At 52.1% G+C, this 12508-nt stretch overlaps 2 protein-coding genes across 2 annotated transcripts in view; one reads left to right on the top strand and one right to left on the bottom strand.

The window, feature by feature from the left end:
* Nucleotides 1–12508, bottom strand: part of TG (thyroglobulin) — a 247711-nt gene that overhangs the window by 18887 nt on the left and 216316 nt on the right. Inside the window, exon 45 of the mRNA XM_055313866.1 lies at nucleotides 692–873. Within this exon, the coding sequence (XP_055169841.1) occupies nucleotides 692–873 (182 nt within the window). The remainder of the gene's footprint in view (nucleotides 1–691; nucleotides 874–12508) is intronic.
* The window catches only part of SLA (Src like adaptor), an 87356-nt gene that overhangs the window by 11582 nt on the left and 63266 nt on the right, over nucleotides 1–12508 (top strand). The window lies entirely within an intron of this gene.

Here is a 12508-nt window from a genome sequence, read left to right as displayed (position 1 = left end):
TCATGAAGAGGAAGGATGGTGAGCAGGCCAGGGGTGGGATCAGACCTATGGGGAAGAGTCACACCCTGGCAGCCAGGTGGAGGCAGGGAGGCCACTGTCTGAGCCTGGCTGGGAGGCAATGAGGGCCTGAGCTAAGTGAGAGGGACTGGAGTCCGCTTCCTCGGTGAAGCCTTCCTTGGTTACTTGCCCTCCCTCACACTTCAGCCCTTGCACCCGGGCACAGGTGTCTTCAAAGCCAAAGTTGGGGCACGAATGTAGGTTTCTGAACCTCAAACCTACATTCAAACGTCAAACCCTGAGCTCTCTCAACAGCTCAGATCTGAGCCAGTCCTCGCTGGGGTATGAGGCTCTCAGGGTCCAGAACTTGGACATCTGCGAGCTCTTAGAGTCCAGTCTGGGGCTGGGCCTCTAGGAATAGCTGTCGTCTGTATGATTACAAACAGCTCTCTGTTCAAGGGAAAACTAAAACCTTTCTGGTCCCCAAGGTCCCAGTTTTATTCTGAGTTAGTGACTCTGTGATTGGAAACCACAGATTCTCGGGTGGGGAGACCAAGCCAGGCAGGGGGGGGGGGTCTCAACGCCCCTCAGGCCATCATCCCTTCCCGGCACAGGCCAGTGTGCATCTGTGACCTGAGCCTCACTGTGGCCAGCACCCGTGTGGCCCCGGGAACCTGCACCCTCTCCTGCTTACCGGGTGGCGTTCTCCAGGGCCCGGGAGAAGGAGGCGTAGTCGTCAGTGGAATGCTCCAGGGAGTAGTACCACGTGGCAGCCGCCCGGACACCTGCGTCTGCGTCCTCACCACCTAGTGAGTTCTGCAGCGCCTGGTAAAAGGCCGTTTTGCTACTGGAGCGGCCTTGACTTTCCTCAAATTGCTTAAAAGAAAAAAAAAAAGAAAGAAAGAAAGAAAAAAGAAAAGAAAAAGAAAAGAAAAAAAGGAAATGCTCAGTCAGATTCTAAAAGGCTGGATTCAGTTATCCCTGAAACCCTTGGTCTAGAAGTTTCTCTCTGGGAAGTGGTGGGATGTGGTGTGAAGCACAGGGGTGCTGGAGCCAGCCAGGCTTCCCCGGGTTTGAATCTCAGCTCCACTTGTCCTAGCTGTGTGACCTCCAGCAGGTGGCTGTGCCTAGGAAACTGACACAACAGAGCACCCTCCATGTTGGGACACAGTGAGGACCAAAAGGGCGAACATGGGTCAAGTACACCGCTTTGGAGCGGTGCCTTGCACTCAGTAGGTGCTCAATAAGTCCGAGCCACCAGGGCCAGTTGGTACAGGTCACATTGTGCTTGGTCCCTTTACTCCCTTGCCAGCTTGTCATCTGGTTTTGTTAGGAGAGCTAACTCCAGTTCCATCCACCGACTGGGGCCGTCAACATTCAAATGCTTCCTGCACACATTTCCACTGACGAGCATCCGCGCTGTCCCCAGCCAGCTGCGTGTGGGCCTGGGAAACAGCAGGGCACCTGCTGCCATAGCTTCCTGCTCTCATGGCCTCATGTTCTGACGGGCGGAGGTGGGAAAGGAGCAAATAACTGTACAGTTTACCAGGGTCCACGTGCTACCAAGAGAAATAGAGGCGGTTGACAGGGATAGGGCAGGGGCTAGTTTCTACAGAGTGGTCAGGGAAGGTTCTCGGCTCTCTGGGGATACGTGTCCACGTGGAGCTAGCTAGCTTGCTTGCTTTCCCTCTCTCTCTCTCTGTCTCTCCCTTCCCTCCTTCCTTCCCTGTCCCCACATTCCTGCTCTCTGCATCTGGGCATTCTGGAACCACCTGCTTCCCCCAGGACTCTTTCCCCATTTCTGAAGACAAGAGGCAGCAGCAGGTCAGAGATGCAGTCTCTCAGGTGTGAGGTCCAGACCCTTGGGCCCTTGCTTGGTCCTGTGATGCGTGTTTATATATTTCCAGGCTCTTGTGTCAACAATGCAACAGGCTTATCAAGACACCCTGGCATGTTTAAACCGTTTTCCGAAACATTTCCAAGCATACAGGACCTGCGATTAGAATTCGAGGTGTGGCCACAACCAGGAAGCACCCCTTCCCATCTGAGCCATTCTTTCAGCTGATCCCAGTGGGGCTAACCTCACCCTGGCTCACCCCAGAGAAGCTGGACCGGTTGGGGGAAGAACTGATCAGAGCCTTGTCCATCATCCATTGGCTCAGGAGAGGTGAGGGAAGGAGAGGGGAGAGGCAGGCAAGGCCAGCATCGTTTTAATTCTATCTATAACATGTGTTTCTTGGGAAAAGAACTGAAGCACATATGGCAAGATATTAATATCTGTTAAAAACGAATAGGGAATACAACAGTATTCGTTGTATCAATGACTTTCAAGTATTTTGGACCATGATCTATAGTAAGAAAGACATTTTTTAGATCCGAACACATGCCCACACACACACAGGGGCCTGAAAAAATGTTCGTGAAGGACATTCATGCTCGTGGCTCTTCTTGTATGTGCCAGGGCGGACAGTTTCCATTCTACCCTGTTCTAGTCAAAACTTGCCTGTTCAAAATGCTTGCCTGCAATCTCTTGACCTGACTTCACAACCTACTGGTAGTCCAGGGGAGAAACCATTGCATTATATTATTCTCTGTCCTTTACTGAGTGTTTGGGATATTTTATAACAGAAATACAAGTAATCATGCACCTACCTCCAATTATTGCCAAACACTTCACATGCCTGTTTCACGGAAGTATCAGAATCACCACTCGAATTGGGAAATTGCATAGAATAAGTGTCAAATTCCAAGACAGCAAACATCGAAAGGGCTTAGCACAGTTCTGGGCACATGGGCAATGGATGCCGAGTACTCTTAACCCCTGTTCCCGGGAGGGCAGGGGGTCCTGCACACCCTCAAGATGCTATGCTCCATCCCACATGGTGTTCTTGTTTGCCTGTCAACTGCTCTAGAACGACCATGCAATAGGGGCACGCAGAGTTCAGTATGGTGCCAGGCACCCAGTCACAGGTGGTGCTCATAAACATGTTGGAGAGATAATTAGTCAAGACACTGGCCTTCATGGAGATGATACAGGCCTGAGGCCACAAGGAGACTCTAGAGTCAAACCTCTTGGGTTCTGATCCCAGCGTTGAAGAGACCTGGGCCTGGATGCTAGCTTTGCCTCCTCATTAGTTGTGTGACCTTGAGCAAGTGACTGAGTCTCCCTTGGGCCTTCATTTCCTCCTCTGTAAAATGGGCACAGTAATCTTACCCTCTTCATAAAAGCATCATGAAGGTAAATGAAATGATATCTACTCATTATTCAGCCTGCGTGTTACCATTGCCAGACACTCGTAGACTCGATCCTGTGCCGAGCCCAGAAGCGTGAGGGAAGCCCTGTCCTGGAGCCCTCATCAATGTGGGTCCCATTGGTCATAGGGCCAAACCCTGGGCACCCCTCTTCCCTACCACGGCTGCAAAATGACTGGCCCCACCTAATGGGTAGAGCCCCTACGTGAGCACTTTGGTAACTCTTTCCACCACAAGGCACCCAGCCCTGGCCCTGCTAGAAGAAGCGCCTCTAACATAGAATAGTCTAAGCAATTCCCGCAGCCAGGGAGCCAGAGGGAAGGGCCCCAGTTTGTGCTCCCATGAGACTGTGATTACTTTCACATTTTCAGGGGCTCTGAGCCGGCTGAGACCGGCCGGGGCGAGGCCCTGCTGGCGGGTCAACATTCTAGACACGGCTGGCGTGTGGTCCCCGGCCCCAGGGAGCACGTGGGAATGTGAAGGGGGCCCGTTTCCAGCAAGAGCCACATCTCTTCATTCTTGGCCAGGACCGAGGCGCAGATGCTGTTGCTGGTTTAATTAGAGTCAGCAGGAGGGACGCGGGCTGCCACGTGACTCCAAGGCCCGACTTCCACAAGCTGTAATTACAGGCGCGATCCGCCGAGGAAGCGGGTTTGCTACAGGCTGGGCTTCGTTAAGGGCCATCGAGAACCGGCACGTCCTCTGCATGTGTGTTGAGAGCACCACCCTTAATATGCCCTGCAGAAAAGTTAGAGCCTGCAGGACACCCCCCAGACCGGGGAGGGCTTCACCATGGCCTGGACCTAGGACCACCGCGGTCTAGCGCACGGAGCATGGGGTCTGTATTTGAGAGACGCAGGTCTGAGCCTGGCCCTGGTGTGTGACCTCAGGAGACTCAACTGCCATCAGTAAACTTGCTCAGTGAATATTCCTCTCTGTGGCTGCGGCTGACATGAGAATCCAATGAATGAATGATCGCCAAGTGGCTGACACACGGGTGACCATAACATATTCCTTCCCGCTCTCCTCTAGCCAGTCAATTATTGGAAATAAATGCCCTTATGTTCCCTGCAGGGTTGACGGTCATGATGAAAAACACTTTACCTTCAATTCCCTCTTCATGAAACGAATTTTGATTGTCTACCCCTGCCAGGAGCAAGTCTAGGCATTTGGGATGCATCAGGGAATGATACGAGTTCAATTCTCTGCCCTCTGGGGCTTCCAGTTGAGCTGAGAGCCTGACGGACACATGATGGGTTTTGACATAAAGACAGTTTGGGGCAGCCCGGGTGGCTCAGCGGTTTAGCACCGCCTTCAGCCCAGGGTCTGATCCTAGAGACCAGGGATCAAGTCCCACATCGGGCTCCCTGCATGGAGCCTACTTCTCACTCTGTCTATGTTTTTCTGTCTCTCTCTCCCTCTGTGTGTCTCTCATGAGTAAATAAATAAAATCTAAAAAAAAAAAAAAAAACACAGTTTGGTGGTGGTAAGGATAAGACATGGGCAAGACCAGCAGGGCAGGAACGAGGACTGGGGGTGCTGGTTGGTGAGGGTTGGAATTGTAAATGGGGTCATCGGGGTGGGCCTCATGGAGGCAAGCTGAGCCAAGACTCAGGGACATGAGTGTTAGGGTGTGGGAAGCCGGGTGAGGAGGAGCGGAGGCCAGTGTGGCCAGTGCAGTGGGTGAGGATGCAGGAGCCAGAGATGAAGCAGAGGGGATGAAGGGTGGAGCGGCTGGTGTGGCCTCGCCCTGCTTTTGCTTCAGGAATGGCCAGGAGAAAGGTCCTCCACTGTGGCTTGTCGGTGCCACTTGCCAAAGTGGGGGTCCAGGTGGGGGAGAGGCAGAGCAGTCATCTGCCAGGTGTCTCTGAGTTGGTGACCCTGCTCTGGGGCCCCAGTAAAGAGCCCACTAGTCACTGTTTCCTACTGGCTCCTTCTCCTGCCACTCCAACTCCATGATGTGGCTTCAAACTCCAAGGTGATCCTTAGAGCTCTCCCCACACCCACAGGGCTGGTCCTCTTATTCTTAGGGAAATGCCTATCTGGAGCCCTTCCCAAATCCTATCCCTCTTCTTGGACCGAGGGACCCTCCTCCTCCCCCTGAGGCCAAGGCCTCACTGCCCAGGCCTCTGGGGACCCTTCCCTCCATGTCTTCACTGGAGTCCCTGGGCAAATCCTCTCTTGTAGGACCATCAAAGTACCATTCTCTAGAACTCCTCCCCCAGCCAGAGCTAAATGCCAATGGGCACACCCCTCCATGGATAGTTGCTGTCAGCCTCACCTTGGCGTTGCCGACTCTGGAGTGCACACTGAGCAAGCGTGTCCCCACAGACGGTCACCCCTCCAGGGTCACTGATGGCATCTCTTGACCCACCCCAGCCAATGCCGGCGCTGTCCACCATGCCCATCCTGGCACTCTTCTGCCCTCGGCTCAAAGATCCTCCATTTCCTTTTCCCTAACCTGCTCTGCTTCAGGCTCATTTCTGGACCCTTTCTGCTATCTTGCCCACTTTCAAATGCTGAGGTCTCTCAGCTGCCATCCCTGCCCCCTTCCCTTCCTCTTCCATCCAGGCATGCTGACAGGTGGGACCATTTCTTCCCTCTGCTTTGACAATGACTGGTTGGTTAATGATGCCCCAAATCTCTGTCCAGCCTGCACCTCGGACCCGCTTATCCAAGCATCTCCTAGAAACCTCTCAGGTCCCTCAAACTCAACATGGGCACAACTGAACTTCATCGTCTACATGGGTTCTTCCTCACTTCCAGAACCTTCCCCTGCTATTTTCCTATCGTCAATCACTAAGACCAGTAGCCAGTCACCTGATTGAAAAAGACATGATTGCGGACCCCTCCTTCTCCCTCATCTTCCCCCACATGCTGTGGTACCCCAGTCCTGAGGCTGCTCCTCCTGGTATGTCCTAACCATGGTCCTATCCACTCCTTCTGCCCTATCCTTGCTCATGCCCTCATCAGTTTCTACCCCATCCTGGGGCAGAAACACCAACACTATCCCTGGCAGGTGGGGATTTGGGGAGAAGTGTACACAGAAGGTCTTAAGTAATTTTTGTACACTGGTTACTCTTGAAGTTGTGCGGCATGGTTATGAGATCATAAGTTTGAGAAGAGACTCAGTGGAGAATCCCCAAAGGAAAGCTAGCCGGCCTTTCAGGGTTCTCCAGATGCCGGTAAGTCTGTGTGGATAGATGCATGAATTAATGAATATCCCCAGAATTCTCTAGAGCTCTGAGATAGGCAGAGACAAACACTCATTTGTTCATTTAATGGACATGAATGAAAGGCCTCCTGGGTCAGCCACTGGGGATCCAATGTGAGCAGGACACAGTTCGTGCCTTGGAACAGAGCTGCTCAACCGAGAGAGGCAACTCATCAGTGAGAAGACTGCCCCACGAAAACCGGTTGAGGATTTGCCTCTGGTGGAGCGATGGTGCAGAGGGTGTGGGAGGCACAGTGGCTACTTCCTCACTCCCCAGGCTCCCCGCCCGATCAGACTTCCCTCCCCCTCGCTGCACTGAGATGGCCCTCATCATCACCCATGCCCTGGCAGGCCCAGTGGCCCCACCTCTGCCCTCTGCTCACGCCACTCTCAATGACATCCCACACTTGACCTCTGCTTGCCTTCAGAAATACGCTTTTCCTGGCTCTTATGACATCAAATCTTCCTGGTTTTCTTCTAGATCTGTATCTATTGCTCTGACCTTTCTCCCGAACTCCCACCATGCTCCTGCCAATCCAAGGTTTATACCAAATCTGGTTATTTCTCACCATTACCATGACTGCAATCCTTTTTTAACTTATCAGCTTGCTCCCTGGACCTCCCAATGCAGGGCAGTCTGGTCTCTACATTCTTTGTTATCTCTTCATAGTCAACTCTATGTTGCCAGAATGCTCTTTTAAAAAAAAATATGAATCAGTACAATCACTCTCTAGTGTAAAACATTCCAGTGACTGCCCACTGCAAGTAGAACACAATCACTCTCCTAATGCTTATGAGATCTCATCTAACATATCCCACTTCCTCTGCTACACCTTCCTCTGTTATCCACAGCATTTCTTAGTCTTCCAGTCTCCTATGTCTCCACAAACAAGCCCTGACACAGGGTCTTTGCACTAGCTCTTTACTCAGATCTCCCCCGAGCCGGCCCCACCTCATCATTCGAGTCTCCGTCCTCCCTGCCAAGATAGCTTGGATTCACATTTCCATTTTATTCAGCACTTTTTAAGATTTGAAAGTCCTTTTTTTTTTTTTTAAAAGATTTATCTATTTATTTTGGGAGGGGGTAGGGAGGGGGAGACTTTCAAGCAGACTCTGCCCTGAGCACAAAGCCCTATGCGGGGCTTGATCCTAGGACCCTGAGATCAAAACCAAGAATTGGGTGATTGACCAAATGAGCCACCCACGTGCCTCTCAGGATCTAAAATTCTTGGGCAGCTCCAGTGGCTTAGCAGTTTAGCGCCTACCTTTGGCCCAGGGCCTGATCTTGGAGACTCGGGATCGGTCCCCTGTCGGGCTCCCTGCATGGAGCCTGCTTATCCCTCTGCCTGTGTCTCTGCCTCTCTCTCTCTCTCTCTCTCTCTCTCTCTCTCTCTCTGTGTGTGTGTGTGTGTGTCTCTCATGCATAGATAAATAAAATCTTTAAAAAAAATCTAAAATTCTTAATTTGCCCACACATCATTGCCTGTGTCCTCTCACTCACACATGAACTCCATAAGTCAGGAGCCTTATCTACTGGGGTTATGACTTTCCCCCTGCAGCCTAGAGGAGAGCCCCTTTGTAAGTATACGTTGGACGTGGGCAAGAATTACTGCATGGACCATCCCTGCCTCTTCCACCCACTGTGGATGTCCAGGGACAAAGGGCCCGCTTCTCCATCAGGAACAGCAGGCCCAGTGCCTAGGGCCCGCCGTGACTTTAGGGCCCACGAAAAAAATGTTCCTTTCAATTTCTTTTAAGACCAGAAGAAAAAAAAATAAATGGATCATAATGAGTATGTAATAACGAATCCAGCACGGCTCACATTTATCTTTACCAGCGCAGTCATAAAATATTTTTACTAGTTTGGGGGGATAAGCCAACCCCGCCGATCTCCAGCTTTCTCTGAACAGAACCTGATAATCCCACCTGGCGGGGATGCTGGCAGGACGGAGGACACTTAGACGAGGTGCCCTGCGTGAGCCCGGGACCCACGGCGCGGGCGTGGAGGGCTTGCAGTGCTGCCCGGCGGCGCAGAGCCTGGGACCCGACCGGACTCCCTGGTGTTGAGAGCTGTCTCCTTTGCCTGGAAGCCTCTAGATCACACTGCAGGGGACCGGCAGGGCTGGTCTCACTGTGCCCACCGAAGGATAAAGGAACTGAGCTCAGACTGGGTAATCAACTTGCCTGAATTGTGTGAACGAAGCCAAGAACTGAGACCCATTTTTCTGCTTCCAGGTCGTGGGGCTCTCGACAGTGCCCTGTCATGCACCCCGCCATGCGGGGGTCGGGTGCGGACTCTAACACCCACCCACTCAAATGCCGCTTTTCAGAAAGTGCTGTGCACCCGTTGGGACTCCTGCATGCTCCTCTGCTATAATCTGTCACCAAAGGCTTGATTTTCCTGTGCTGGGGCTGGTGCCAGCGCCTCGGGCTGCCAGGTGCTGCTTCCAACTCTCAGACGGGCTGCTTTCCCCTCCTCGCTCCCCGAAGGGCCCCCACTCCACCTGCTCCTGGACGGGGCCAGCTCCTGCCCAAGCTCGGGGCACGGTGGCGGCGCTGTTTCTGATTTTTCTCGCCTTCCTTGGAGATGCTTGTGCTTGGAGGGGAAGAGAGAACAGTGCATCTTGGAACAAATCTGCTTTTGATCATGCAAATTAATGCCCGGTTAATGTAGGCAGACTGTCAATTTCACCAGTTAGAGAGAGAGAGAGAGAGAGAGAGAGAAAAGAGGGAAAAATTCTCTACCACAGCGACTGATGAATTTCAACAGAAAGCTGCTACTTCAGAAAATAAGATCATTCTCCGAGAGCGGAGGCTTTCCAGGCATCTCAGGCAGCCGTGATGCTCCACGGGTATGTGTTAACTTTGCTGGTGTCATTAGGACTCTCTGTGTGGCCCATGGCTGGCCTGGGGTGGTAGGTGGGTGAGGGTCTTCACACGGACTTGCTGGCAGCCCTGCCCACCCACTCCTCCATGGTCTGTCGGATTTGGTGGGTCTCTGCTGAAGAGATGGGTGGGTCCAGGGGCTCACTTGGGGTGGGAGGGGCGCCTCCCGCTCCTGTGACTTCCCCTGGGAAGCCGGACCGTGTGGGTTTGTGGGTTGGGCTCTGGATGGTATGAATGCAGGGCTGGCATAAGGAAAAAGCATGTGTGGGTGTCTACCACGATTTGGAAAACTGGCTCGGGTCAGGCGAGGTGATTCAGTGGTTGTGTGTCCTTTGTATTCCTGCTTTCTCTGGAGAATTCTCTGGATCAGGGAAAATAGCTCTGGATACTAATCCTAATCATACAACTGAAGAATTAGGTGAAAAACTAATATTTATTGAGCACATACTACCTGCAAGATATGGATGCATAGGTGATTTCATTCAACATCTTAGTGAGGATATTGACTAGTAATCTCCCAGTTTTTACAGATAAGAAAACTATGGCTCAGGTGTTGGGGAACCCAAATGCTCCTCCTGCTGGCCTGGGGGACAGGGTCGTGGTCAGGTCTTTGACATTCCTGCTGGTGATGCCACGGTGGCTCCAGTGGCCCCCTCCTCCGGCCCCAGCACCTCTTGAGGCCCCGCACTAGGATGTCCATCTCTCTATCTAGTACGTATCAAACTGGATTTTTGCTATATATTTCTGTTCATTTTCTATCTCCTTACTTGACTGTGAGCTCCTTGAGGGCAGGATTGGATGCATACTTGTACCCCAAACACCCACACAGCATCTGGCACATAGTAAATGGCCTCCCTGAGTGGGGCATGACTAAACAAACAGGTCTCTGTGTTGGGAAAACATGCCTGACACCTGCTCTAGGCTGTGGTGGTTTTCTGCAATGTTCTGCTTCGCAGCCCAGATGGGCGGGAGGAGCTGGGCTGACGTGGAAGGATTCAGGAGAAGGAATTGCTGGGATTGAGGCTCTCGGGAACATGCCAACCTGGGGTTCCCCTCAGCTAATGGTAGCTGGACCCAGGTCCTATGGAACCTTCTGGGTGAAATGGAGAAACCCACAAACTGAAGTCTGAATAAGGGTCATGAGCAGGCTGAAGCAAGGAATGGCAACCCAGGGGCTTGCATGAGCAGGATATTTTGAGATAAAAGAGTAACTTATACTGTGTGTAGAGGGCAGCCGGTAGCTGGGTTCCGCTTGTGTGTCCACACTACAGTGTTGCGGTCCTGTTGTTGGTTAGGATTCTGAGGATTCCTCTGGGCTGTGAGTGTGTCTGGGAGGGTACAGGTGGTGCTGGTGCATTTGCCCTCCCTGCCCTAGAGTTTAGCATACATGGGGTTGGGCACAGAGTTACCCATTTGGAGCCAGAGATCTGCAGTGGAGACTTGGCTTTGCAAATGACTAGTTCAATGACCTTGGGACAATCATTAAATCTCTGGAAGCCTTCTTCCTCAGTCAAACCATGTTAAATATCAGTTTGTGGGCCTCTACCTCGCAGGGTCTTGGTTGAGGTACAGTGAGAATGGAGGTGGGACTGCGAGGCCCTTTGCACATGGCAGCCCTTGGTCTAGCTGTGTTTGTGTCCATTGGTGGGTGGGGAGCCCTTAGAGGGAGGACCTGGCTTTTCCCAGAGTGCTGTAACAGGAAGGGGATGCCTTTGGACTTAGATCTGGATTTGAATTTTGCTCTCTCTCTGAACTGCTCTCCTGTCTGAATAGATAACAAATCGTAGATCATAAGGTTGTTAGAAGGCAGATTATTCCCTAGAAGACTCCTAGGTTAGCTTCTGGCACATTGTCAGGCCTCCCTAATTTCATTCTTTCAATCTATGGAGGAGTCATCGAGCCCTTACTGTATACCAGGTACTTTCCTAGCACTGGAGATAAAGCAGAAAGCAACACTAATAAAGTTTCAGTGCTCATATTCTAGTTGGGGAAGAAACATAATAGACAAATAAAGTATGTCAAGGGGTGGAAGTGCTGAGGATGGGGAACAGGATAAGAGGGAGAAAGAATGCTGGAGATATGGCTGCCTTTTCCATCTGGGTGGTCAAGCAAGTACTCTGAAGAAGTGAGGAAGTGAGTTATCTGGAGAACATTCTAGAAGAGGGAAGGGCACATGTCAAGACACTAAGATGGGAGCATGCTTGGCATATTTGAGGAACACCAAAGCGATTAGTTGGGATTAAGTGCAGTGAGCAAGGGGGAGGGCAGCAGGAGGTGGGGTCAGAGAGGAGATGGGGGCCTCATTGAGTTGTGGTCATTGTAAGGACCACAGTTTTCCTCTGCAGGAATTGAGGCCACTAGAGGGCTTTGACTGGGGTTGGGGGGCGGGGAAAGGATCTGACACTATGTAGAGGGATGGCTCCGGCCACTGTTCTTCACAGATCACAGGGGATGCAGAGAGCTAGTTGGGGGCTCCACTGTGGTTCTCACAGATCACAGGGGATACAGGGAGCTAGTTGGGGGCTATTACAAAAGTCCTGGAGAAAGATGATGGCATGGTTCAGGGGAGGTGGTGTGGGGTGGTTGGATCCTGGGTGCACTTGGAAGATAGAGCCAGCTGGGTTTGCTGACGCAGTGCTGGTAGGATGGAGAGGAGCAGAGTCATGATGAATGTTAGCCTGCAGCCCTGCATGCAAAAGCTAGAGTCACTGTTTACTGAGATGCATTCAGCAGCACATGCTCACTGAGGCAGGCCACAGAGGAGTCAGCAGATCCTCCTGGATGTGTTCAGGGCTGGAAGCTATGAGACATCTCAGTGGAGATGGCAAATAGACTGTGGGCCAAACCAATCTCGAGTCCAAGGGAAAAGGCCAGGCTGGAGGTATAAGGCTGGGCTGGAGGGACCCATTCCAGAAACATCAGCACCTAATGGCATCAGAAGGGTGGTGCTAGCCTCAAACCCGACCATCGCTATTCCTCATCCTCTCTCAGTTCCCCAGATGAATTCTTGGCAGGTCTCAGGCTCACGAAACCACTCAGTGGCCAGATTGGCACATGTTCAGAAGAGAAGGAGCAGAGAAGTGAAGCAAGAGAGGAAGGCTCTGGCCAGGAGTAAATGTGCCCAGGACAGCGCTGGCCCAGGACTGACTGGGGTTTGGA

Source organism: Nyctereutes procyonoides, unplaced genomic scaffold, assembly GCF_905146905.1.
Source record: "Nyctereutes procyonoides isolate TBG_1078 unplaced genomic scaffold, NYPRO_anot_genome, whole genome shotgun sequence".
NCBI classification, from domain to species: Eukaryota; Metazoa; Chordata; class Mammalia; order Carnivora; family Canidae; genus Nyctereutes; species Nyctereutes procyonoides.
The sequence above is the reverse complement of the archived record's forward strand: the minus strand, read 5'-3'. Positions and strand labels throughout refer to the sequence as shown.